General features: G+C 55.7%; 1 protein-coding gene across 1 annotated transcript; it reads left to right on the top strand.

Annotated features, from left to right (window-relative positions):
- The first annotated feature begins 12,609 nt into the window (after positions 1-12,609).
- Positions 12,610-24,484, top strand: AP2S1 (adaptor related protein complex 2 subunit sigma 1). Its single transcript, XM_075915114.2, has 5 exons — positions 12,610-12,678; positions 20,836-20,985; positions 21,793-21,906; positions 22,369-22,428; positions 23,970-24,484. The coding sequence occupies exons 1-5, from the start codon at positions 12,676-12,678 to the stop codon at positions 24,069-24,071; spliced, it is 429 nt and encodes a 142-aa protein (XP_075771229.1). The 5' UTR covers positions 12,610-12,675; the 3' UTR covers positions 24,072-24,484.
- Positions 24,485-27,070: the final 2,586 nt, after the last annotated feature.

Here is a 27,070-nt window from a genome sequence, read left to right as displayed (position 1 = left end):
CTCTAAACCAATTACTGTTCCATACACTCCCCTGATAGTCTAGCATGGGCCACTGTCAGAGACAAGAAATTAGGCAAGATGGATTTTGATCTGACTCAATATGGTAGCTCTTCTCTTCTAAGGTATTTAATCAACTAACTCAGTGGTTCCCAATCTTTTTGAGCATGCAGACCCCTTTTCAATATATTAAAATTTTACAGATCCCCAAATAATATAGCTGTTTTCAAACAATGTAGCATCCCTGTAAAAAGCATTTTCGGAAAAGCACGTCTAGATTGGCAGGATGCTTTTCCGCAAAAGCACTTTTTGCAGAAAAGCGTCCATGGCCAATCTAGACGCGGTTTTCCGCAAAAAAGCCCCGATCACCATTTTCGCGATCGGGGCTTTTTTGCGGAAAACACTACTGTGCTGTCTACACTAGCCCTTTTGCGCAAAAGTCTTTCGGAAAAAAACTTTTGCCCGAACAGGAGCAGCATAGTATTTCCGCAAGAACACTGACGATCTTACATGAGATCGTCAGTGTTCTTGCGGAAATTCAAGCAGCCAGTGTAGACAGCTGGCAAGTTTTTCCGCAAAATCATATGATTTTGCGGAAAAACTTGCCAGTCTAGACACAGCCTCACTGTTCAAAATGTCTGGCAGCTCCCCCTAGGCACCATGCGCCCTTGGCTGGGGGAGGGAGCCACCAGCCGCTTTGAACAGCAAGTGACTTCGCATGCTCCCCCGCCCCTAGGTCCCAATTGGCCTGAAGGAGGGGGAGCGGCAGGGCAGGCGCAGACCGGATCAAACAGCGTGGCAGGCCGGATCTAGCCTGCAGGCCATATCTCACCCTTCCCATCTATCAGCTCTGCACCATCACCCAGGAAAGATTCAAATGCCACCCAGCTGATGAACAGAGCACGCGGCGTTGCACAGAGCTGACAGCATGTGGTTCAACTGGTGGAGCACATAACAAAATTTATTCCACACATGGCTAGGAAATATTACAGCAGTGTTTCTTAAACTGTGTTCCGCGACACACTGGTGTGCAGTGAGGCAGTCGGAGGTGTGCCGTGGAGAACAACAGAGTTCAAAATGGCTGTCCTTAAAGGAGTGGGCGACCTTTTTTTTTTTCTTTTTCAAAAGCTTTCCCCCAACCCTTTTTTTTCCTCAATAACTTTCCCCCCAACCCTTTTTCCTCCCGACCTTTTTTTTTTTTCCTCAACAAAACATCCTTGATGTTCGTCACTAAAAAAAAATTGTTTGGTGTTCCTCAGCCTTAAAAAATTTAAGAAACACTGTATTTCAGGCAAGAGAGCCGCTAGACCTCAGGTGTGGTGGAGTCGGCTGGGCTGCAGGGAGCAAAGTGAAAGGAAAAGTCTATCTTGCGCTACTTAAAGAAAAATAAATGTGATACTGGCCTCAGTGGTAATGGCGCTACTAGCTGCCGGCCCAGGTCCCGATGAGCCATGTTCACGGACGTGCATCCTGCAACACAACATTGCCTCTTGTCCAGCAGATCTCTTATCGGGGATGCAGCTCAGATGGGGAAGCAGCCGCTGCTGGGAGAAAAGGGCCAAGGGGCTATTCAAAGCTTCCTCCTCTAGTTCAGGGGTCATGCAGCATCTTCGCAATCCAGCGCAGAAGGCTGGGGGGGGAGGTGTCCGAACCTGTACCCTCAAATCCTGCCCCATCCCACCACCACCCCGCCCGCTCCCTCTCATGGCCCTCCGTTGCCGAAGGGACCTGGGGATTACCGGGGGAGGGGGGGGGGATGTGGTTGGGCACTCCCCGTGGAGAAACAGAGTGAGCAGGCGGGGAGAAGGTGGTGGGGCGGAGCAGGCTGCTGCCACCGTGGTGAGTGCGGGGGGCGGGGGACAACCCCTGGCTCCAGGTTTCAAGGGGCGGAGCAAGAGCAGGACTTGGGGAAAGGGTGGAGTGGGGGGGGGGAGGAGCAGAGGCAGGGCAGGGCCTGAGGTGGGGGGAGGAGGGTTGCCCCAGTCCCTGTTCTCCCCCACCCAGGGACAGCCCTGCCTGCACCCCTCCCTCCCTCTCTCAAACTCCCTCTCAGACTTAGGCAGGTGGGGGGAGGAAGGTTGCCCCAGTCCCTGTTCTCCCCCACCCAGGGATAGCCCTGCCTGCACCCCTCCCTCCCTCTCTCAAACTCCCTCTCAGACTTAGGCAGGTGGGGGGAGGAAGCGTTTGAGTGGGGGCGGGGTGCCGGGTCTGGGCATTCTGGGCACCCCCAAAACTTGCACAAATCTGGCACCCCGGGGCGGAGGATACTCCAGCGGAGGAGGAAAAGCCACTGCGAGAGCTAGTCTCTTTAAATGGCTGGTCCTGGGGAAAACGGCAGCATCCTAAGGGTTGTTTGTGTATCTTAGGAGCAATAATTATTTAAGCCATAAACAAAAGGCTTCCGGAGAGAAAGCCGAAGGGGGGAGCCCTGGAAGGAAGACAGCTCCGCAGCTGCCTGGAAGGTGTTCTTTTTATAGCTCTTTTGAGCCAGGACAGGAGTTGAGTGGGCCCGAGGCCCTCAGGTGCCAGAAACATGCCAGGCTCTGGGGCTGGGTACCACCAATGTTCGAGGCTGGGTCTCTGCCCCAGCCCTGGCTGCCGCCTCCGTGTGCCTCCACCCCGCCAGCCCCCTGCAGCCCCACGCTGGGCTTCCTGCCTTGCTGAGGTGCCTGTGGAGGGAGGAGGCACTTGGCAGCCCCCTCCCCACCTCCGGCAGGCGACTTCAAGGTGGGAGTCTTACCCTGGCTGGACCTCTTGAGCGGTAGCCAGGTGGGGGCTGGGTCAGTGTTGTGCAGGGAGAAAGGGGGCAGGGGAGAGGGGCCCCTTGTCTCAGAACTTGCTGCTGCTAGTTGGAAAAGGGCTGTGGAGGGTCCCCAGCCTGCCTGCTGCCCCCCAAACTCCTCATCCCCAGCCCAGCTCCACACCCTGCACCCCTTCTTGCCCCCCATTTCTGCTCCAGCCCAGACACCGCCCCTTTCACCCCGTCCAAACTCCCTCTCAGAGTCTGTACCCAAACCCCCTTCTGCACCAAACCTTCCTTAGTCAGCACCCCAAGTCCCCTTCTGAGCCCAAACTCCCTCCCAGTCTGCACCCCAAGTCCCCTTTTGCACCCAAACCCCCTTCTGCACCAAACCTTCCTTAGTCAGCACCCCAAGTCTCCTCCTGCGCCCAAACCCCCTTCTGCACCAAACCTTCCTTAGTCAGCATCCCAAGTCCCCTTCTGCGCCAAACCTTCCTTAGTCAGCACCCCAAGTCTCCTCCTGCACCCAAACCCCCTTCTGCACCAAACCTTCCTTAGTCAGCATCCCAAGTCCCCTTCTGCACCAAACCTTCCTTAGTCAGCACCCCAAGTCCCCTTCTGCACCCAAACTCCCTCCCAGTCTGCACCCCAAGTCCCCTTCTGCACCCAAACTCCCTCCCAATCTGCACCCAAACCCCCTTCTGCACCCAAACTCCCTCCCAGTCTGCACCCCAAGTCCCCTTCTGCACCCAAACTCCCTCCCAATCTGCACCCAAACCCCCTTCTGCACCCAAACTCCCTCCCAGTCTGCACCCCAAGTCCCCTTCTGCACCCAAACTCCCTCCCAGTCTGCACCCAAACTCCCTTCTGCACCCAAACTCCCTCTCAGTCTGCACCCCAAGTCCCCTTCTGCACCCAAACTCCCTCCCAGTCTGCACCCAAACCCCCTTCTGCACCAAAACTCCCTCCCAGAAACTTAGGCACCATTCTGGGCACCACCAAAAATGATACAGCCCTTCCACCCCTTCTTTTGAGGGGTCTCCCCCTTTCTTCCAGAGCAGTGGAAGTCTGTGTCTGTCTGTGGGAAATGACCTTTGTTCTTTTACACCGTGTCTACGTTGGAGGAATTTTAGAAAGAATTCCCACCAGCACTCCCGCTCGGTGCGTGCACAGGCACCAATTCTCTTCCTCTGGGTAGATGCTTCACCCCATTACTCTGCCCCGAGGCCCAACGCCTTCCCTGAGGCCCACCCTCACTCCACCTCTTCCCCTTGCCCATGACCCTCCCCCCCCGCACACCCTGCCTCCGCCCCACCTCCCAGCATCTACCACCCACCGCCCATCAGCTGGGCCCACTGAGCAGCCAATGGGTGGGTGGCTGGCAGATGCTAAACACCCGTTCTTCCTTTTCCGTGGGTGCTGCAGCCCTGGCGCACCCACGGAGTTGGCACCTCTGCTCTGGTGCTGTGTGTATATTTCCTACCCTACTGGTTAAACCTGCCACGGGGGGGGAGGGGTAGGGATGGAGGGCAGAACAGAGACCAGGGCCTGGGAAGTCTGGGGTGGAGGAGGATGGAGAAAGGAAGAGCATGGAGCTTTCCCACACAGGTGGGCACAGAAAGAAAAGAACGTCCCGCTGCTGGTGTTCAGTGTGGATCGACAGGTAGTTCAGGGACAGCGGTGCACCCAGGACTTACACTTCTGCCTTGGTTGAAAACTGGGGGAGGGGGGAAGCTATGGTTCCAGCCCCAAATCTTCCAGCTACCGGCCACACAGCGGGGTCTGCAAACCTTCCGGCTGGGCATGCCCCCGGCAAGTGTATCGTGACTATTCATGGAGACCCTTAATATAGATAACAGGCTTCCTAATTACATAACATGCGAGGCCAGCACGGTTTCATTTTGCCCGGCAGGGAACATGCTTCTGAAAAACACCCGCATAATTACATAATTACCCTGGAGACCGGGGAGATGGCTCCGGACTCATTCCAGAGCAGGCGGGGCGGAGGGAAGAGGCCGGGGGGGGAGGGGTCTGAAAACCTTCAGGGAAACTCGGGAGGCGTGGGAGAGGGAAGTTCTAGAAACACACAGAGCTGCGCGGCACTTCCCTGGGGCAGGGCCTGACTGTGGATTTTTGCAAAGGAAACGAGCCGGCAATGTCTAATCAGAAGGGGAATGGGCTCAGCAGAGAGCCAGGACAATCATTAAAGCAGGGGGAAACCAACGGGACAGGGTGCCACTACACTGAGCCGAGAGGCAAAACTCCTCGCTCAGGTGCACATGCACGCACTAGCCCTGCTCAAGTCAGCACCTAAAAACAGCTGGGTGGCCCAGGCAACACGTCGGCCGCTCAGGTTCACACCTGTGTCCCTTCTAGTTTGTCTCACCCATGTGCAGAATGAATTTTGTTAGGTGCACCCACACCACCCCATATCGCTGCATATAAGGGGGTGAGGCATGTGCACAGAATGAAATGGGGGGAGTCAGGGCTGGGGAAGGGGGTGAGGGCTCCGGCTCTGAGGAGGGGCTTGGAGTGCAGGGTGCCCTAGGGCTGGGAGGGGGAAAGAGGCTTCTCCCATGGACCTAGCAGCTCCGGGCTGGTTTGGGACCAGGATAATTTTCTCCCCCGCCCCCCCCCCATCACAGCAGGTCCATGGCTGGATTGGGTCCAGGGCTGGGGGAAAAGGAATTCCTCCCCACCCCAGCCTTGAGCATCTTGCGTGGTGCTTAATGGGCTGCTGGGCAACTGTGTGGCCCTGCGGCTTACAGGGAGCTTCAGTTAGCACCTGCAGCAAGTTTGCAGAGGACACTACACGGGGGGAGAGGTAGATAGGCTGGAGGGTAGGGAGAGTAGGGACCCTGACAAACTGGAGGGTTGGGCCAAAAGAAATCTGATGAGATTCCACAAGGACAAGTGTAGAGTCCTGCCCTTGGGACGGAAGAATCCCCAGCACAGATACAGCTGGGGACCGACTGGCTAAGCAGCCGTTCGGCAGAAAAGGACCTGGGGGTTCCAGTGGATGAAAAGCTGGAGATGAGTCACCCAGGTGCCCTTGTAGCCAAGAAGGCTAACGGCATAGGGTGCATTAGGAGGAGCAGTGCCAGCAGATCCAGAGAAGTCTCGGCTTGACAAAGCCCTGGCTGGGTTGATTTAGTTGGAATTGGTCCTGCCTAGAGCAGGGGGCTGGACTTGATGGCCTTCTGAGGTCTCTTCCAGTTCTATGATTCTATGATTCTAAGTGATTATTCCCTTTTATTCGGCTCTGGTGAGGCCACATCTGGAGTATTGCATCCAGTTCTGGCCCCCCATTACAGAAAGGATGTGGACGCATTGGAGAGAGTCCAGCGGAGGGAAACCAAAATGATTCGGGGGCTGCAGCACATGGCCTACGAGGAGAGGCTGAGGGATTTGGGGTTGTTCAGTCTGCAGAAGCTAAGACCGAGGGGGGATTTGAGAGCAGCCTTCAACTTCCTGCAAGGGGGGTTCCGAAAAGGACAGAGAGAGGCTGTTCTCAGTGGTGGCAGATGGCAGAACAAGGAGCAATGCTCTCAAGTTGCAGTGGGGGAGGTCTAGGTTGGAGATTAGGAAAAACTATTCCCCTAGGAGGGTGGGGAAGCTCTGGGCTGGGTTCCCTAGGGAAGTAGTGGAGTCTCCATCCCTAGAGGTTGTTAAGTCTCGGCTTGACAAAGCCCTGGCTGGGATGATTTAGCGGAGTGGATCCTGCTTTGAGCAGGGGGCTGGTGCTGGCTATTCACGGATTTATCTTCCCAGCATGCCTGGAGGCAGAGAACGGTCCTTATTCCCATTTTACAGAGGGGGAATTTAAGCCCAGAGAAGAGCTGCCCAAGTTGCTAATACCCTTCTAGCGGAGAAGTAGCGTATACGGGCAATCGAGTGCCTTTGCCAGTACAGTGTATAGCGGTGCAACCAATGAAGTAAGATGCACCGGCAAAAGTGCTCGTGTGGCGGTACAAGCTGCGTCTCTGTGAGCAGATCCCATGCTCGTGTGTAACCCCCTTTTTCCACCCTGGGTTACTTGGGAGCAGGTCACGCTCACAGGTGTGCCTGGGCGCCTGACGGTTTTAACATACAAGGAGATCCTGAGTACCCCAGCGGTGCTGTGGTTTAGTTGGGGATTCCCTATGCACCCCCTTGCTGCAGTCCCTAGCTCATAAAGAATATGCAATGGCGGTTCCTCCACCTGGCAGGCCCTGTACGCACTTAGGCTACATCTATACTACGAGTTTTCTCGGCCAAAAATATGCTAATGAGGGACTCATTTGCATGAGTCATGATCTCATTTGCATGTTTTCTGCCGATCCATTTTTGTGCAAAAACCAAGCAGTGTGGATGTTTTCGTTTTGCGCAAAAACCCCTTTTCCCGCAAGATCCGTATGCCTGAAATCTTGCTGGGAACGGGGTTTTTGCGCAAAAAGAAAACATCCACACTGCTTGTTTTTGTGCAAAAACCCCAGTGCAAAAACGGATCGGCAGAAAATATGCGAATGAGATCGTGACATGCAAATGAGTCCCTCATTAGCATATTTTTGGCCGAGAAAACTCGGAGTGTAGACGTAGCCTTAATGGTGTGCTTTGGGAATCTCCAGGAATAAAATTATTCCAGTAATAATCTGGATCTACTGTGCTGTCTACACTGGTCCTTTTCCAGAACCGTTTTTCCGGAAAAGGACTTTTGCCCGAACGGGAGCAGCATAGTTTTTCCGGAAAAACACTGACAATTTTACAGTAGATCGTCATTGCTTTTCCGGAAAAGCAAGCGGCCAGTATAGACAGCTGGCAAGTTATTCCGGAAAAGCGGCTGCTTTTCCGGAATAAGTGGCCCAGTGTAGATACAGCCTAGTAGTTTAGCCTCTGCTAGAACACCCCTCTGTTTGCAAGTGTGGACATAACCATGAGTCATTCACAGCTAATCCCGAGAGCTAATAAGGACCCTTCAGTCTTTTCATTGTCTGAATTCCTCTGCATATGAACAATATAAGCGTGTACAGGAAACGGCTCTCAGCCAGCCCTAGGAAACAGACTTTTCTCCTAGACACCTCCGTGCTGACTCCCAGACCTATGCAGGGACACTGTAAACAAACAGGCGTTATTGACTGTACTAAGTGCCAGAAGCAAGACAGCCTGTAAAGCGGAGAATGATGCTTTGCAGGAACGGGAGGATGGAGGAACTATGAGCGGGATATTTGCCGAGTCCGTCCCAACAGAAGTCCCACCACTGAGTGTGGCCACGCTGCAAACCAAGGGCGTTACTTCTGGCAAGGTAAACCAGAGCCACGCGGCTTTTGATTCAGGTTAGCCGCTCCAGCTCCACGCTAGCACCACCGCAGATAGCCGGCGTTTGTCTTTGGAAGCAGCTTCCTGAAATATTGTCTTTCCGGAGGCTGAGGAGCCCAGAGCAGCCCTCTACGAATTCCACACACACTGGGGGCTACATGCGCAGGGAGATTTAAGTGCCTCTGTCCAACGTTTAAGCGCTCCAGGCGTTCACAAAATCAGCTGCTTCCTAACGCTGGGGGTAAAATCCCACCCATTAAAGTTCCCAATTTCAGCTACTCAGTGCGCCCACGGCGATAGGCACTGAGCCACGTAAGGGCACAACCACCTACATCCCTGCAGTGCCAGCAAGGCAGCACCAAACTCACCTCTCAGCCTGTGCTGGATTCACAAACCAGGCATTCCCCCCTGAACAGCATCACCCAAGTAGCTGTGCCCTAAGAGGAAAACACAGTCTTTATCTCAGTGGGCAGAGCACTCACTGGGGCTGTGGGAAATCCAGGTTCAAATCCCTCCCCCTTCCCAGAAGTTGTCCCACTTTGTATAAATACTTAACTAAGGGCCGGAGAGAGGCTGCCTCTAACCCAGTGCCCGAGGCTGCCTGGGGGGGGATGGGAGACCCACATCCCAGTCCCTGTGCTCAGATGGGAGTTATAGGAGCTGGCATTGGAGGGCAGGATGTGCTCTGATCACATGACTGTGGGCTCTGTCGGGCATTCTCACGGGACATGCCTCAAAGAGAGGGGCAAGCGGAACGTAGTGCAGTCCACGTGACTACGGAAGCACTGAATCCATTAGCCCAGGCTCTGCTGAAGCAGGCAGCCTGCAAAGAGGAGGCATTGCTCCTCCTGGCAGCAGTGAGGTAAACTGAGGCTGTGCACGGAGAAGAAGACGCTGCCTGTGCGTGACGGAGCACACTGCTCGATCTAGCCAGGCAAAGTGCTCAGTCTTTGTGACAGCTGGTGTGTTGAGCTAGAGCAGCCGCATTGGCCACCTTTTGGCAGGTACAGACACCTGGGGGCATCAGCCCGACCCAGAAGGGGTTTCCGTGTAAAGGGAACCAAGCGCGACAGGGACAACGAGCAATCAAGATTTGTCGTTCTTACTGTAGGAGAAGATGCCAAGGAAGAGGCAATCCAGGATTTCCAGGGCAAGCTGTGTAAGCCCCCAAATGGGTGCCCGGAGCAAGGTACTACTCTGAACCCACGTTCCCTCTAATTTTTTCCATCCATAAATTTTGTTATGGGCACTGAGACATGTGCGGATGTGCACCACCAGTAGAAACACATGCTGCCAGCTATGGGTGCTCTGCTAATCAGCGGGGCAGCGTCTAAATCTCTCCTGAGTGCTCAGCTTAGTGGGAACGCTGGTGTGAAGCCGAAGCGAACGCAGTGCTCTCTCTCCATCGGCCGTCGGTTGATCTCTGAAGGATGCTGGCCAGATGCTGAGACACTGAGGGGCATTAAGGGCATGACCAGAACGCAGAATAAGAAAGCAGGCCAGCGAGTTGCAGGGACGGGTTTTTCTGTGGCGCCTGTCAGAAGTTCGGGAGCCCAGGGGACAGTTAACACACAACGCTGAAGTGCGGGGATGATCCCAGACCCAAGAGCAGGTGTTTGAAAGAGTAAAAACAACCCTAAGCAAGGCCCCAGCCCTAACGTGCGATGGGGGGTACAGTAGCCGTGGAAGCTCCCTAAAAGCATGGGGGGCACTGGCCCTGTCCCCGCACTCCCTTTTCCCCAGAGGTCCCACCCCTGAGCTGCCTCTTCCCCCCCCAAGACCTCCCTCCTGTGTTGCCTCTTTCCTCCGAGCCCCCATGCCACTCATGACCCAAGTCCTTGCCCTTGCATTGTCTCTTCCCCTGTGGCTCCACCCTTGCCCCCCAAAACCCTGCCTCTCACTAGCTCTTCTGGGCCCCGTCGATCACCCTTAGGGCTGGTTAAAAGTGAGAGGGAGATGGAGCTGTGGCCCCTGACTGTTCTGGCATCTCTGCAGGATGGCTCGGGGAAGACCTCACTGCTCACTGATGCAAAGCCGGTCTCCTGTACGGGCTGAGTTCTCACGGACACTGAACAGGGGCATGCTCCGCTAGAAAAGGAGCCGCTGGCTGTGCCCCAGGGTGGCGGGTAACGCAGGCTAGGAAGGCATGGCCTTCCCCAAACTGCCTAGGCTCCAGCCAACGTGGCTGCCTGGCCTGCCGGGAAGGCCAGGGCTGTGCCTTCTGGGCTGTAGTCGGTGCCAAAGGAGAAGCTGAGCACATGGCAGCCCTCAGGCCTCTCAAAGAAATGGGGAGGAAGGGAAGAGCCAGCAATCAAGGCAGCCAAGAGGCTGATGGCAAAGGCAAAGCAGAGGATGGGATCTCTACCAGGCTATGTTGGGGTACTGGAATAGACTCTCCCAGGGACCAGACAGCCACCCACCCAGGGACTGATGGGCCAGAGACCTGAGGCTCTACTTTCTAACAGGAGAGAAAGAGGCACATAAATACAAAAAGGGCGTGTTTAACTCTTTTGTTAAGGGAATACCCAAATACTGTACTAAGAGCATAAATAATATAGACTATTACCAAGTGCTTACTACTTACAATAATAAACTATAGGTACCAATACATGAACCTTTGCAAGTTTGTACATGCAACTTTCCCTTACTTCTTGCCGCCAATATCAAATGCATTGCTATTAACAAGAACAAGAGGAATTACGTAACAATATACTGCGTCATTTCAGAAAAAAAATCTATTTTTCCTGTCTGGGCTATAAGTCCAGCTCCACTCTTGCTGTCCTGCTGTTGGCTATTTTTGGCCTGAAGTACCCTTTTCAGTCAATATTCTTGTGGCTGTACCTTTTTACTGAGTTTATCCACAAACAGGTTTTCTTCACTTAGTGGGCCCTCACTGTGAACACTATTCCTTCAATAGCTGCCCACTAGTCATTCTCTCTGTTCATCCTTTGTAAGGAGGCATCTCGTGTACTGTTTTCAGGATCTGTTTTCATCTAACACAGCTCTTTGATCAAGTCCCTTTTTCACCAATTATATTTCATTTTCTGCCCTCCCCCCATACTCTTTCTCTAGTACAACTATAGATTTTATTTCCCTCTACTTACCTTCTCTAGCAGAGTCTGCTCATATACCCAGGTTTGGGGGAGGGAGGGGCGATTTCTGCTTCTCTTGACCTGAATCCTTTCCTAGTTTCCTGCTTTCCTCCTTTTCACTTCCCAGTCTTCTACTTTCATGTTCCTGTTCTTTTATCACCTCGCCTCCTACCCAGACTCCAGTTCATCTAGTAACTCAGCATCTAGGTTCTTATAGAATCGTAGGAGTGGAAGGGACCTCCAGAGGTCTTCTAGTCCAGTTTCCCTCCACCTCTAGCAGCTTTTTTTTCCAATTGGCCCCTTTGGGTGGCTTTCAAAGTCACTCCCCAGCTCCAGCTGCCCTCATTGGCTGTTCTTTCTCCCCAGGCCAGCACTCCCTGCTGCTGCATTACAAGCTAGTCCCAGGGGCAGGGTAACAACACTGCCATCTACTGGGTGCAATGGGGAATGCTCAACTGTGTGCCACAAGGCCCTTATACTACTGATCGCTCATGAAGAGTCTCCTTTTGCTCAGATGGCATAGGCCTGGGATTTTGGAGCAGAAAGTCCAGAGTTCGATCCTCAGTGTGATTACACTATAAAACAGTAGCACTAACGGATACTCCACAAGCCTCCAAAAGACGAAGTCCTTGCTCGAAGGAGCTTGCGTGTCACTTTAATCTGCCCAGGGTCCAGTCCCTGTGAGCCGAAATCACACGTTTAATCTCAGCTCTTTACCGGGTCCCTCCTCCCGTCTCTGAGAGCCTGCCCGTGAATTTATCCCCATTGTACAGGCGACAAATGGAGGCCAGGAGAGACGAGGCGACTTGCCGGGGGCCATGCAGGGAGCCGGGGCAGGGCCTTGATAGCTCACTGGAGCTGACGCTCCCGGTTTGGGGGTGGCCGCAGCCCAGAGCCGGCTGTTGGGGGGGGCTCGTCCCCTTCCCCCCCCCCCCCCCGATTCAGGGAGCGGAAGGAGCAGGCCCGGGGCTGCCAGGGAGGGGGCCAGGCTCAGCCCCCCCCAGCCCGCAGTGGGGGCGAATCGGGCTATTAGCTGCCCCCCCCCCACTGCTGGGGGGGGGGAGGACCAGGTGTGGGGGGGGCAGGGCCAACATCCCATCCAGGGGTGCCCCTCCCCCCAGGTTCAGGGACTCAGACCCACATGGGGGCCTGCTGTGGGGGGCAGGGCCGGGAGCTCTGCGGGGCTGTGGGGCAGGCTCGGGCCTACTAGGCCTCGCCCAGCCGCGGGCTCGGGTCGGCCGCTCTGCCGGCCCCGCGCGCAGGCTGCCCGCTGGCCACGCCAGGCGAGGGCCCGGCTCCAGCCCGCCCCCCGCCCGAGGCACCGCGGAGCCCGGGCGCCCCCTGGCGGGGACGGCGAGCAACGACCCCGCCCCGCCCTGGGCGGGAGACACTACAACGCCCAGCGTGCACCGCTGCGGCCGCGCGGCCTGCCGGGAAGGGCCGCTCCGCCTAGGCAGCCCGGAACTACAGCTCCCAGGAGGCCAGGCGACGGATATCCGGTGGGAGGGGGAAGAAGACGGCCTGGGGGGGTCTGGCAGGGACGGAACTATCATGGTAAGGGGGGGGGGGGGGGGAGGGGATGTGGGTCTGAGTCCCTGGCCCTGGGGGGAGGGGCGCCACTGGGAGACCCTGGGGGGGAGGGGATGTGGGTCTGAGTCCCTGGCCCTGGGGGGAGGGGCGCCACTGGGAGACCCTGGGGGGGAGGGGATGTGGGTCTGAGTCCCTGGCCCTGGGGGGAGGGGTGCCACTGGGAGACCCTGGGGGGGAGGGGATGTGGGTGGGGGGAGGGGCACCACTGGGAGACCCTGGGGGGGAGGGGATGTGGGTCTGAGTCCCTGGCCCTGGGGGGAGGGGTGCCACTGGGAGACCCTGGGGGGGAGGGGATGTGGGTCTGTGTCCCTGGCCCTGGGGGGAGGGGCGCCACTGGGAGACCCTGGGGGGGAGGGGATGTGGGTCTGAGTCCCTGGCCCTGGGGGGAGGGGCGCCACTGGGAGACCCTGGGGGGGAGGGGATGTGGGTCTGAGTCCCTGGCCCTGGGGGGAGGGGCGCCACTGGAAGACCCTGGGGGGGAGGGGATGTGGGTCTGAGTCCCTGGCCATGGGGGGAGGGGTGCCACTGGGAGACCCTGGGGGGGAGGGGATGTGGGTCTGAGTCCCTGGCCCCAGGGGGAGAGGAACCCCTGGATGGGATGTGGACCATCATCCCTGGGGAAAGGGGAGTGTTGGTGCCCTCCAGGGGATGATTTGGGTCAGGCTCCCCAGTTCTGAGGTCTAAATAAGACTTTGTCCCTGCCAGGCGTGTGGGGCGCTGGGCTGGATGGTTCTATCCCTGAGGGTGGAGAAAGGCTCCTGTAGGGGAGGAATGGGAGTGAGTCTCCCTATCCTGGGAGGGGGCACGCTGTTGGGGTATATCCTCCCCCACTCCCGGGGAAGTAGGGAGCAGCTCCGGTGCCTGAGGAGGGAGACCCTTTGGGGGTATGATATTTGGCAGGCGAAGGGACTGGAGGTAGGCAAAAGAAGAAGGCTGGTACTGGGCCTGTTTTTGCAGAGCTGTAATTCTGACCAAGCTCTTACAACTGTGAGGGCTGTGCACAGGTGTTGTTCAGGCTCTGCGGCTTGTTAGTCTTTAAAGTGCTACATAGTCCTGTATTATGTTGCGGCTATCTCTGGTGAGGGATGCAGTAGCTGTTTATTCATGTATCCCTCACCTATGACCAGCTGATCACAGAAATTTTCCTCCTCTTTAAGGAGCGAGATTAGGAGGCTCGGAGTCCTAGTCCCAGTCGTCTTTATGAATTCCGGGGGGCCGTGCGGTGTAGCTTTGTGGCAAATGGGGACATCTTAGATGCTCTCAGATTTGGGCTGATATTACCATCGAACTAAGACAAACTCCCCTTGAGTGGCCCTGTCTGACCTAGTCTGATGGAACAGGGGATCCATAATAACATGCAGTCACTTCTGTGCCTAGCGGAGTGGTTCCAATTTATTATGGGCTGAGTGAGCCAAAGCTGTTGCCATCATGATCGGATGGTCACAAAAAACCCGCCAGCCTGTATAGGCTCCGCACTGGAGACTGAGAACTGAACTTTGTATGTGTATAATTGAACTGCAAAAGTTAGAGGTGGAAAAACACTATTTAATTCAATAAAGACAAATGCAATATACTCCACTTAAGGAACAATCAGTTGCACACATACAAAATGGGAAGTGACTGCCTAGGGAGGAGTATTGCAGAAAGGGATCTAGGGTTCATAGTGTACCACAAGCTAAATATGAGTCAACAATGTGACACTTGCAAAAAAAAAAAAATTCTAGGATGTATTAACAGGAGTGTTGGAAGCAAGATATGAGAAGTAATTCCTCTCTACTCTGTGCTGATTAGGTCTGAGCTGGAGTATTGTGTCCAGTTCAGGAAAGATGTGGCCAAATTGGAGAAGGCCCTGAGAAGATCAATAAAAATGATGAAAGGTTTAGAAAACATGACCTATGAGGGAAGACTGAAAGAATATGTTTAGTTTGGAAAAGAGAAGACTGAGAGGGGATCGCAGTTTTCAAGTACTTAAAAGGTTGTTACAAAGAGAAGGGAGAAACATTATTCTCTTCAACCTCTGATGATAGGACAAGAAGCAATGGGCTTAAATTGCTGCAGGAGAGGTTTATGCTGGACGTTAGGAAAAACTCTCTTAACTGTCACTGGAATAAATTGCCTAGAGAGGTTGTGGAATCTCCATCTTTGTAGATTTTTAAGAGCAGGTTGGACAGGCACTTGTCAGGGATGATCTAAATCCTTCTGCGAGTGCACCTGATTACCTCTTAAGGTTCCTTCCAGTTCTAGTAGTCTATGAGTCTCCACTCCATTTCTCTGCAAATTCAGTTCATCTCCTGACGCCTGGACTGGTTGAAACGTCCTAAGCCAGAGATACTTCATAGGCCGCATGCAGATCAAATGTGGCCCATCAGCTCATCTTAAAAACATATTTATAATTAAATTTGAGAACAGCGTTATGCTTCCTATCATTTGCCTGTCATTTCCTTAGTAAGTAACATACTGAATCTGAAATTCTTGTGAGAACATTGACCCTGCCTATTTTTTTCATTACTGATGGAAATGGAGCAAAAAATGATTGCAAATGGGAGCAACCATCATGAAGTCAACAGTGAAAACTGAGCTTTTAACCCTAACAGTGGATTTTCTTTTTATTACGCCATCTCGTTGAAATGCAGAGTTTTTGGTTTTAGTATGCCAAGCCAGTACCACAGTCTAAGGTCATCACTGTGAGGTACCATTTTGAATCCAAGCATAGTAATTTCAACTGAAGTCTTTGCGTCACTCTTCAGATGTCGTTCTCATAACATCAGTGACTGGACAGGAGAAAACAAGAGCTGCTTTACTTCAGATAATGATGGTACTAACTAAAAAGAAAAGTATTTTCCAGGATGCTGAGCTTGTGAAGGAGTCAATGTTCCCTAAATCTTTTCCATCCACGTGTGAGTTTTTTCCATCCATGTGTGGAATAAATTGTGTGATGTGCACTGGGGCATGTGAAAATGTGCATTACCGATATAAACACAAAACCGAGCTGTGGGCACTCTGCTAATCAGGTGGACAGCACCTGACTTTCTTCTGTGCGGCCGCACAAACACAGTTTTCAGGAGTGCATGCGGGAGGAGCTTTTTGCTGGAGATAAAAACAAAGATGACGTTGCGAACACCACGTGAAGCAAGTTTCCAATCTGATTCCATGGTGATATGAAGATTGGAGGTAATTTACAAGCATTGTTTATCAGCATTGCTTTCAGACTGAAAACGGTCAGAAACATCTCTCTTGCAGTAGAGAACTCAAGCTTAGTTCAGTTGATGCTGCCCAGCTATCTCTGTGTTATAGTTTTATGATGGTGACATTTTCAAGAAGAGTTTTTGTGCTTAATACCATGGGAACCTATGCAGGAGAGAGCGTTTCTGAAAAAGTAACAGGCTTTGTTGAAAAAGTCTGCGGAAAGTTAATGTGCCTGTGACAGATGGAGGTTCCTCCATGAGAGAGAAAGGAAAGGGCTTTGCTTCATGTTTGCCTTCATTAAATACACTTCATTGCATCATTCTCCAGACTGTCCTTTGCGTTGAGCTGTCTGGAAACTTGGGAGAAAAATGAATATTGTGACAAGATTAGTAAACTGCCTGTGCTCAACGTCTAGCTTGCAACGTCCGTCTTTTGACAGCTGAAGTTTTGTTTGTTTGGGGTGGGGGGTTGTCAGCCTTCTGCGCAACTAGCCGCCTCATCATAACATTCTCCAACCGACCTGCATGTGGATTTCATTGAGCACCACCATGTGGCTTCCCTTTGCCTTCCTTAGGCTGTGAAATCACCTCCCCAGCAGATCTGATGATTGGGAAATGAATCCTGGTTAGCACCGGCCAATGCTTGTGAGCTGTTGAAAGGCGGGTGTGTCGCTCTGCAGCCCGGCACTCAGGGCCCTGGTGTGTAATGCGGGTTTCTCTTGCTCCACTTGCTTCAGACTAGCGGTTTTCGTCACAGGTTGCTCCAAATCAGACCTGGTAAGGCGCTGAAGCCACGTCCCCAGGCAGGACCTGAACTGCCCAGCTATGGCCAATCTTTCTGGCCCCAAAACCTTCCCGACCGAAGTTTAATGGGAGCTGCTAGGTCTCCGTGAAACATTTTGCCTTTGATGAGCTCTTGTTTCAGTGAACTTGTTCCTGCAGAGTCTGCGTGTTCCCTCCCCGCTAACCTCCTGGCTAACGCGCCAGAGAATCCTCCCCTCAGCTGCCGCTCCGCCGGTGCGTCTTCCTGGGGGTCAAAAAAGTGAATCAGATGCCAGGGCCACCCGCCTGGCACCTCTCCCCAGCTGGAACCTCTTAGGACTGGAAACCATCGGCCTCCCAGCGGCACTGCCATCTGAGAACAGGGCAGGAAGGTCTCCCCATTCGGATCCGTTCTCTCGGCTGCCTGGCCTTTTGCTCCAGCCCAGGCAGACCCTAGCACGCTCTGTCCAAGCTCAACACCAAATCTCTTCACCACCGAATGAGCCCGCTCCGATGGTTGTTGGAGGAAGCAGGTGGGAATCTCGTTGACTTGTCACTGCCTGATGTCACCTACGGACTCCTCCCCCTGGGCATAGTCAAGGCTGTTCTGAGCCAAGTATGTGAATGTGGAGAACTGGCGGATGAGATGTGGGGGCTGGTTCCAGTCCCTTCAGCGTGGTGGGAGCGGCAGGAAGTAATGGTCACACTAAAGAGATGGTTTTCTCCCTTGTTGCCTCCTTGCAAAAGGTGCCTGATACAGGTAGGGGCTGCGGTCCCTGCGGAATAGCTGTTCTCTTTTCTCCGTGCACAGTCAACCTGTGGAACTCCTTGCCAGAGGATGCGGTGAAGGCTAGAACTTTTAACTGGGTTCAAAAAAGAGCTAGCTAGATTCATGGAGGTGAGGTCCATCAATGGCTATTAGCCAGGATAGGTAAGAATGGTGTCCCTGGCCTCTGTTTCTCTGGAAGTGGGTGATGTAGTTTGCCTGAGTAACTACAGGCGACTGGGGAGGGATCGTGTGAGGTTTACCGGTTGTGATCCCTCCCTCTGAGGCATCTGGTATAGGCCACTGTTTGCAGAGAGGACGCTGGACTAGATGGACCTTGGGTCAGAGCCGGTCTGACCATTCTTATGCTCCTGCCCTTGATGTTGCTAGCAATCGGCTCAGCCTGGCCCCTGGTGCTCAGAAATCTCCGGGATACAGAGGATGGCTCGGTGTGGCCACTGCTGGGTCTAGCTGGTCTGTCTGAGGCCATCGGTTGTCTGAGTGAGTCGCGATGCCCCCGGGGGGACGACGACGACACTGGGCAGTGATGGGGTTTGCCTGGTGTGGGATCTGAACCCAGAGCTGGTGCCGTTTGCTGGGGGCCCGTGTGTTGGTGCAGAGACGAGCAGCAAGAGGCCGTGGGCGACAGCAGGATTCCGCGGGCAGGGCCGAGCCGAGCCATCCACGTGTCTGTGAGTGGTCTGGCGGGGGGGGGGGGGTGTCGTTGGACCAGCTGGGAGAGGAGATCGAGTGTGGAAAAGTGGTTGCCTCTTCACGAGCTCTTCTTCCCTTCCTTCGCTCGGGTGAGTGGGGTGCTGCTGGGACACAGGTCAAAACAGTGTTCCCGGGCATCCGTTCTCTCCGCCACTGATTGACTGTGGTTCCTTGGTCACGTCCTTGCCCCTCCCCATTCTACCTGCCAAATGGGGCAATGGCTGTTTCCAGCTGGTGGCGTGAGGGTTGGCGACAACGCATGAAGGAGTCTGAGGTCTCCGAGTGCTGGATCCCAGCAAAGTTTAAGGGAAAATGAGCTGAAAATGTGGGAGAGCCCCTAGCTCGGTCTGGCTGCTGGCAAGAGACTTGGCAATGAGCCAGATGCCCCAGTGGGTCCCTGCGGCTGGCTGGCTGGCTCTGGGCTGGAGCTGTACCAGCTGCTCGGGCGGATTTCCTCTGAGCAAGCCCTTTCCCCTGGCTCAGCAGAACACAGGACCCTGTGGGCAGCGTGCCTGGCTCACGCCCTTCCTGGCAGTGTGCTGCGGCCGCGCCCGGGGAAGAGCGATCTTCCATGACCTCTCCCGCTCTGCGGCTTGTTCCTAGATTCCCAGGCCTGCCAGGACCGTTGTGATCCCTGGCCTGGCCCCAGGCCGTTCCCAGCGCGGATCTTTCAGAGAGGCACCCAGACACGGTGGGAGCTGGAGAATCCACCCCAGCCCTCGGTGGGTTGCTCCCTGGCGAGTTCCTTTCCCTCTTTAAAACAGACACATTCGGACTGGAACTCAGGTGTGGCTGTTCGGCGTCCAGCCGCGGGGTTGTGTTTGCCCTGTCCGTGCTCGGCTGAATTCCCCGTGTCGGTGCCAAGACACTGACCAAGTCCCCCCGTCGCCTTGTTTTCTGTTCCGTACGTGGAGCTCCTGGAGACTGTCCTGACAAGGCAGGCTTTCTAACCCTTTGAGCGTTCCTGTGGCTCTTCTCTGGCTCTTCAGTTTCTCAACCTCCTCCTCAAATTGTGGGCGCCGGAACTGGAGACAGGGTCCCGGCAGCGCTCGCACCAGGGCCAAACGCAGACGTAAAACCTCCTTTCTGCGCCTACGTGCCGCCCCCCTTGCTGCATCCCAGCAGCTCTTGGCCACAGCGTCTTTTGGGGCTTGTGTTCACTGATTCTCCTCCCTCCCCCGAGTCTTTCCGAGTCACAGGGTCAAGGGCCGTGAGACCCCAGAGCTGCTCTGTAAGCCGTGATCTCTCTGGCTTGGGTGTCACGGTGCGGAAGAGGGGGGGTCCTGGTGATGGGAGGCAGCCCTCAGGAACGGAAGGGGCGGGGGGGACCCTCACGTGCCTGGCTTATGTGGGGGAAGGAGGCTAAGCCCAGCAGGGGAATAGACAAACTGTGCTGGGGCTTCTCCCACGCTGGGCACCCCTGCACCAGCGCCTCTGTTATCTGCCCCACGCACAGCCTGGCAGAAAGGGCGGGGTGGGAGGGGGCGCGTCCGGGACGTGTTGTCTCTGGGCACAGGCGTGGGAGCTCAGTGGCTGGTTGGGGGCGGCGCCCGCTGCAGATGCCGTGTTCTGAGGCTGTTCTGCCCCTCTCCTCCAGGAGATGCCCTGGGAGCAGGAGATCTGCCCTGTGCTCTCCCCTACCGCCTGGTCTCATTCTGGCTGTCCCTAGAAAGGGCCAGGCAATGCGACCCAAGCTCTAGGGATCTTAGACCCCGGCCAGGGGGTCTGCCAGGGGGAAAGCGCCATGAAGCGGGGGCGGGGGGGCTGCTGGGACGTAGAGCAGCGCCCATGTCACTGGTGGAGAATAGCGTCCCGGGGGAGCTTGGCTCCCGCCCTGTACGCTGCGACTGCTGGCGAAGACACACCTGGGGCTCTCGGAGGCCCCCTCCGACGCACCCCTCTAAGCTACGCGGCATCCGGAGTCTCCGCAGCTCCATCTCCCTAAAGCAGCAGCCCCCAGACTGTGCCCGGCCAAGGCAGCACTGGCAGCTGCTGCTGCTCAGCCGTCGTGTTTATGACGTGCCGGAGATGGGGCCCCGTGGTGCAAGGTGCTGTACAAACGGTGGTGGGCAGCCCCTGCCCCAAAGAGAGACCAGACCGAGCCGGGGGTAGAGCAGGAATAGGGGGATGGCAGCAAAGGGCCACGTCCGAGCTGTGATTTTGGGTGGGTGGGATCAGTCGGGAGGGGATCAGCGAAATGGAAGGAGGAGGGGAATTGATGAATCAATTCACTGGGTCCCCTAACGTTTAACCGGTTAACTGACTAACCGAGATCCCGGGCATGGGACTGCTTGAGCACCACTGGAGCAGTTCCCCGCTGGCTCCCGGCCCCAGTCCTGGGACTGCAAGTGGCAGCAGGGTGTGGGCCGGGGGCTGCTCCCGGGCACTAGTTAACCATTCCCTGGTTAGCATTGCCCGGTCAGAGTGATGTTTGCTGGATAACTGGTTACCTGTTCACATCCCTAGGGTGAATGGGGCGAGGGGGAGAGGGCGTTCAGCCAGTCATCCCAGGGCAGAGAAGTCTGCACCAAACAGCAGAGAATTCCGGGACTAGCTAAAGGTCCCTGCATTGGCGGCTCGCTCCCAGGCGTCCGTGGCGCACCCCTGCGGCTGGGCGGAGGTCTCCGGCAGGGCCCGCGGTGGGGAGGGCTTGGCGGGCCGTCCGTAACGCCCTCCCTGCTGCTCTCTGTGCAGATTCGCTTCATCCTCATCCAGAACCGGGCCGGCAAGACGCGCCTGGCCAAGTGGTACATGCAGTTTGACGACGACGAGAAGCAGAAGCTCATCGAGGAGGTGCACGCCGTGGTGACAGTGCGCGACGCGAAGCACACCAACTTCGTGGAGGTAAGGCGTCCCGGCGTGCCCAACCCCCGGGGCCCGGGCAGGGCCTCTGAGGCTGCTGCAGGAGTAATCCCGCCCCATCTGGCCTACTCCTTCAGTTTATCCCAACCTTGGCCTTGGAGATCTCGCTGCTGGGGCTGCTCCCAGTGCTGCATGCTCCTAGCCGGTCTAGGGGGAGTGTATCTCAGCTGCCGAGAACCAGCCGTCAGCTGCTCAGCCTGCGGTCCCCTTGAGCGAGGAGCCAGCTCAGCCGTTTGCAACACGCCCAGCCAGACTCGCGATCCTCTGGGTGTCTCTTCTGCCACAAGCCGCTGACGCCTCATCTCCTAGGAGTCACTCCGCTCAGCCTGATGGGCAGAGGGGCCGCTCCGAGGCTCTACCCATTAGGCCACACTGTCTCCGTGTCCGTCCTGTTGAGAGCCGATGGGATGGACACAGACAGTGTGGTCTAATGGGTGGAGTCCTGGAGCGGGACTCAAGGGAACTTGGAGTCTGTTCCTGGCTGTGTCCTGGCCTGCTGGGTGAAGTTCAGCCAGTCACTGCCTCAGTTTCCCCATGTGTACAATGGAAATCCGACGGCCCTTCCTTCCTAGAGCACTCAGAGGTCTGTGGGGGGAAGCGCTAGGCTAGAGTGAGGGATGATTCTGTACAGTTGGGTGTCGCCATCAAGACGGTGGACCCCTTGGACTCCATGACGGGTAGCTCTGTGGAGGAAGCCAGCAGAAGTTGGCGGTGTGTGTGGGGGGGGTGTCGATCCGGGGCACCTCAGTGGGCCGCCCGGACGCCAGCTGCGGCTCTTCTCTCTTCTAGTTCCGAAACTTTAAGATCATCTACCGGCGCTACGCGGGACTGTACTTCTGCATCTGCGTGGACGTGAACGACAACAACCTGGCCTACCTGGAGGCCATCCATAACTTTGTGGAGGTGAGCGCTGCCCGCCCCTTCATGCTGTGTCGTGGGCTGGTCCTTCCTGCTGGCTCCTCCGGGCATCTGCTTTTAACAGCCCCTCTCTGTGCTGGCCGGATGTAAAGATGGTGCCTTGTCCTCCAGGTGGAATGGGGTTCTGTGTGTTAAAGGGGCAGGGGGAAGCACTTGCTCGTTATAGCAGATCCCCCTGGCTGGAAGGCATCCCCTTTTAGGGACCCTTTCCTGAGCAGAGGCATGGTCCCGCCCAGGAAGCGGAAACAAGCGATAAGGTTGGAACAGCTGACCCAGGGACAAGACTGGCTCGTCCCACATCCGGGCTGGCTGTGGCAGGGTCCCGGATGTGGTTCCAGGGGCGGAGCTCTGCAGGCGATCCGGCCGGATTCGCTCAGTGATCCCTCGCGGCTCTGACCGGGAGGTGGCCCGATCTCTGAAACCCACCTCTCCTTTCTCCCGGCCCAGGTTTTGAACGAGTATTTCCACAACGTCTGCGAACTCGACCTGGTCTTCAACTTCTACAAGGTGAGCTCAGCCTGGAGCAGCACCTGGGGCCAGCCGCTCCGCCGTGCGCTGTGCCGGCTGGACCGGGGGGCCCTTTCGCGGCAAGCAGGGACTCTGACAAAGATAGCGGGGTGGGTAATGGATTGAACGTGAGCTCCCGGTGTGTCCCTGGCCTGGTCAGCAGGGGGCTCTCGCAGGGGATGGGGGAGGATCCATAGAAGCAGGGTGCTGTTAGAGGTTCTTTTCCCTCTGTATTTGGTCCTGGGGTGATCACTGCTGAAATCCTGGGTCTGTTGCCCACAATTCAAGGAGGATGTTGATAAATTGCAGAGGGATCCGAGAATGACGCAGGGGTTAGAGAATACGCCTCGTCGTGCCAGCACTCCCTGAATCTCGCTTACCAAAGAGATGGTTAGGCAATGACATGGTTCCTCTGTCAGTACCTGCACCAGGAACGAATATTGAATAACGAACGGGCTTCTCAGCTTGACAGGGAGGGAGGGGTCTGTCGCAGTCCAGTGGGCAGGAGCTGAAGCTAGACATCTTCAACCTGGAAATACGGTGTCAGTTTTTAGCAGGTAGAGGAATTCACATCAGAGCCACTGACCAAGGGGCTGTGGTGGATTCTCTATCGCTGGCCATTTTAAAATCAAGATGGGACTTTTTTAAAGAGATCTGCCCAGGGAATTATTCTGGGGCCGTTCTCTGACCTGCATCATGCTGGGGGATCAGACGAGATGATCGGCCTTGAAATCTATGAATCCTCGGGGCGGAGGGAGGTTTAAACGTGTTAGGAACAGCCCTTGTGGTGGATGATTCTTGCAGCTTTGTGGGGCAGCTTCCACGCAGCCCTGTGGCCTCCCGTGTAACCATCCGATGCTGCAGGGAGATACCATCGAGCAGGGCTGTTGCTCTCAGCAGCTTTCTCCAGAGCGTGGAGGGTAGACCAGTTTCCCCCTGTGGATTACGGGACTTTTGAGGACTGGAGTGTGGCAGGGAAGAGGTGAAGCATGCTGTGCTGGTCCCTATTTGACGGCTATGGACCATTTGTCAGGCCTCCGTGTCAGGGATGTATAAAGGTGACCATGTAACCACTCACATCCTAGCGTTTGCACACGCCGCGGGCTCTGCAGGATACAGATTGGCAGCCCTAGCGTGTGAGCTGCGGCAGGGGGGCAGGGCCGAGCCCTCCATGGACAGGTGCTGTTCCAGCCGGCCAGAGCAGAGTGGCTCTGCGGGAAACAGGAACCGGTAAACATTCCCCACTATACCTGAGGCTTACCAGCTCACCTTTTCCATCCCTACTCCGTACCGCGAGGGCCCCCAGGGTAGCGCAGAGCTCCTGGGGGAAGGTGCACGTCCCAGTCTTTCTCCCCTCCCGGGCCTGGTCACAGCATTTTCCTTGGAAAGGCTTTTCGGTGCCACTTGATGGAAGCACCAAGGGGCTCCGTGCTGGGCTGCCCGTACGCCGGAGAGCTCTGAGAGGGAGGGGCTGTGCTCCGTGACCTGCCCAAAGCGGCCCTTTGTGCGTCTGGCTCACAGGCGGTCCGTTCTCGCGGCAGGTTTACACCGTGGTGGACGAGATGTTCCTGGCCGGCGAGATCCGCGAGACGAGCCAAACGAAAGTCCTGAAGCAGCTGCTGATGCTGCAATCCTTGGAATGAGAGAACCGGATCAGATCCGCCCCATTCTGCCTTGAATCAGTGACTGTCTCAGCAAATTTAGCCACTCCCCAGCGGGGGCAGGGACACCCTCGCAAATGGATCAGAACCACAAGGTGAAAATTTCAGTCCCACCTCCCCACGCTCGAATGCGGCAGCTGAGATCCTGTGGTGGGTGGGTCAGTCTAACGCCAGAGCGCGGCTGTATATACCCCCTTCCCCCGACACAACCGTCCCTGCGCCTGTGTTTTGTCCCTCTGTTTAACCAGCGCACTATGCCCCTGCTCCCTTCGTGTCAGTGTGTTGTGCCGAGTCTGCGGTAGAACCGGGACCAGAAATCCGTGTTGCCCATTGGTGAGTGGCAGCCACGCTGTATGGCCAGTGCCGTGTTGAAATAAACCGTCTGTGAAACACGCCTTCCTGCCTGGCGGTGTCTGAAGGGCCTGGCGGAAGCCGGAGGGAGGGAGCGAAGGCGGGTTCCTGCAGGTACATAAGGCTCTGGGGTGCATGCTGGGTGTTGCTGTCCGGCATTGACAGCAGCTCACGTTCTCTGTGACCTCGGTCTCCCACGGCCCCTGACGGTTCAACAGCACAGTTTGTCACCCGAGCTGGTGTGGAAGGATGTACGCGGGGTCGGGGGTAGGTTTCCCCCCCATGGAAAAATGATTTTGACTAAATTATGGAAAATCTTGGCAGTCTGCCCCCTGAATTTTTCTCCCCCCCCCCCCCAAACTATTTCAATTCTGAAATGCTGCTGTGGTGCTTCATGGGAGTTGTAGTTCAGGCACCTTAAGCTTCCATTCTCCCCAGAGGCTAAGCTCCCTGCTTGGACTACCACTCCCATGATGCAGCAGAGTCTTCTCTTGAAGGGAGGCCGTGCATCATGGGAGTTGTAGTTCAGGCACCTTAAGCTTCCATTCTCCCCAGAGGCTAAGCTCCCTGCTTGGACTACCACTCCCATGATGCACCAGAGTCTTCTCTTGAAGGGAGGCCATGCATCATGGGAGAGAGTTTTTTGAGCTAAGAATTACAGCCAGGAGAGTTCAGCCCTGAAATGGCAACTGTTCCTTTCCCCGCTGGGCTCCCCAGCCAGACTCAGTGGCTCCATGTCGTGTTGGGAGCTCCCGTGTAACCAGCAGATGCTGCAGGGAGATACCGTAGACCAGGGCTGTTGCTCTCGGCAGCTTTCTCCAGAGCGTGGAGGAATTTCCCCGGGCTCTCGGGAGAGGCTGCTGGAGCCGTTCTCAGTCGGGAGCGGTTGTGTCCCCTTGGCCTGATTCGTTTTCGGAAGGTCCGTTCTCTCACCACGCGTGACACTTGCAGTGATCCGCTGCTCCGTCTCCACTGGACCCACGCTGGGCTAACAGCTCACCGGTGCCTTGAGCCCAGTACCCTGTATGAGACACGCAGCAGCCTGGAGCCTTGGTCATGGTCATGGCTGAGTCATGGCTCCGGCGCCCCTGGTGTGTGGAGCTGTGCGAGCACCCTACCAGAGGGGCGGTGCCCTCTGCTTCTGACGTGCGAGTTGCTACTCTCAGTCCAAAAAAACCCTTCCAAACCAACCTGCAGTGTGAAACTGCTGAGCTGGGATTCACGTGCAAATCGGACACACTCCAAAGGTTTAAATAAAAACATGGAAGGGCTCTCACGTTACAATGGGAAGTTTCCATGTCCGGTACCCTCCTTCCCCTTACTGCTGGAGAAGCACCACGCCCACTCTGATTTAATTAGCGCTGATGTCACACTCCCATCTCTGTATCCCTCCCTTTTTTCTTCAAGCATCCGAGGAAGTGAGCTGTATCTCCCAAAAGCTTATGCCCGAGTACATCTGTGGGTCTTGAAAGTGACCTGGGATTCCTTGTTACTGCTAGCAATGGAACCCATCTCTCGTGTGTCCCAGTCTGGTGCTGTATTCATTAGGCATCACTGCCTCTCCCTCATTGCTGCCGCAGTACTCTGCCTCCAGCAACAGCTGGTGGGTATGTTTCTAGTGGGTCTCAGGGAGGCTGGTTCTTGGCCCTCTGCTATTTAACATTTGTATTAACGAGCTGGAAGAAAACATAAGATCAACGCTGATAAAGTTGGGAAATGACACACGAATTGGGGGAGCCAATGAGGAGGTCAGGTCGCTGATAGAGGGCAGCCTGCCTCACTTGGTAAACTGAGGGCAAGCAGCCTGCGTGTGCTTAATATGTCAGGAGAAACACATGCAGAAGCGAGATTCTACCCCAGGGAGGCAGTGACTCTGGAAAAGGGAATTAGCCAAACCTGAGCCCCCAACGTGATGCTGCAGCCAAAAAGGCAGATGCGAGTTTTGAGTAGGAGCGGAGAAGTGATTTTCCCCTCTGGATCTGGCCCTGGAGTAGCTGCTGCTGGAGTCCAGGGGGTGGGTGGATGATTTAAGAATGTAAATAAATTGGAGAGGGCTCAGGGAAGAGCCCCAGGAATGATCAAAGGCTTAGGAAAGCTGCCCTCCCGTGATAGCCTCATGGAGCTCGGCATGTTTAGCATCACAGAGAGGAAGGGGTGACCTGCTTGGGGTCTCTGTGCCAATGCGGGGGGGGGGGACAAATGTACAATGATAGGCTCTTGGGTCCAGCCAAGACCAGTCTAACATGCTCTGATGGTTGAAAGTGGAAGGCAGACCTGCAGTTCTCAGACTCTAGAAAGTGAGTTGTGAGCAGTGTTCCCTGTAAGCTGAGCACTTGGACAGCCACACAGGAGAGATTTAAGTGCCACCTGCCCAGCTGATTAGCAGAGTGCCCACAGCCACCGACAGCTGGCAGCATGTTTCTACTGGTGGTGCACACCTGGACATCCCTCGGTGCATGTAACAAAATTTATTCTGCACACACGAAACAAATTAGAACACTAGTTGCTCCCCTGTTTTAGTCGGGTTGCCAGGGCTGGCGTTGGCCCTCAGCTAGTGTAGGGCCCAAACCCCCCCAGCCTCACCATGTCGGGCCCCACCACTAGGGGCTCAGGCTTTAGTTTCAGCCCTG

This window comes from Pelodiscus sinensis, chromosome 18 (assembly GCF_052426305.1).
Source record: "Pelodiscus sinensis isolate ZL-2025 chromosome 18, ASM5242630v1, whole genome shotgun sequence".
Taxonomy (NCBI): domain Eukaryota; kingdom Metazoa; phylum Chordata; order Testudines; family Trionychidae; genus Pelodiscus; species Pelodiscus sinensis.
Note: the sequence above shows the minus strand (reverse complement) of the source record. Positions and strands in the feature narration are given on the sequence as shown.

What these genes read in the sequence shown, in the direction of transcription:
- AP2S1 (XM_075915114.2), top strand. An exon ending in AGCACACCAACTTCGTGGAG is followed by an intron (nt 20,986 to 21,792) that starts GTAAGGCGTCCC and finishes TCTCTCTTCTAG; the next exon opens with TTCCGAAACTTTAAGATCAT. An exon ending in CCATCCATAACTTTGTGGAG is followed by an intron (nt 21,907 to 22,368) that starts GTGAGCGCTGCC and finishes CTCCCGGCCCAG; the next exon opens with GTTTTGAACGAGTATTTCCA.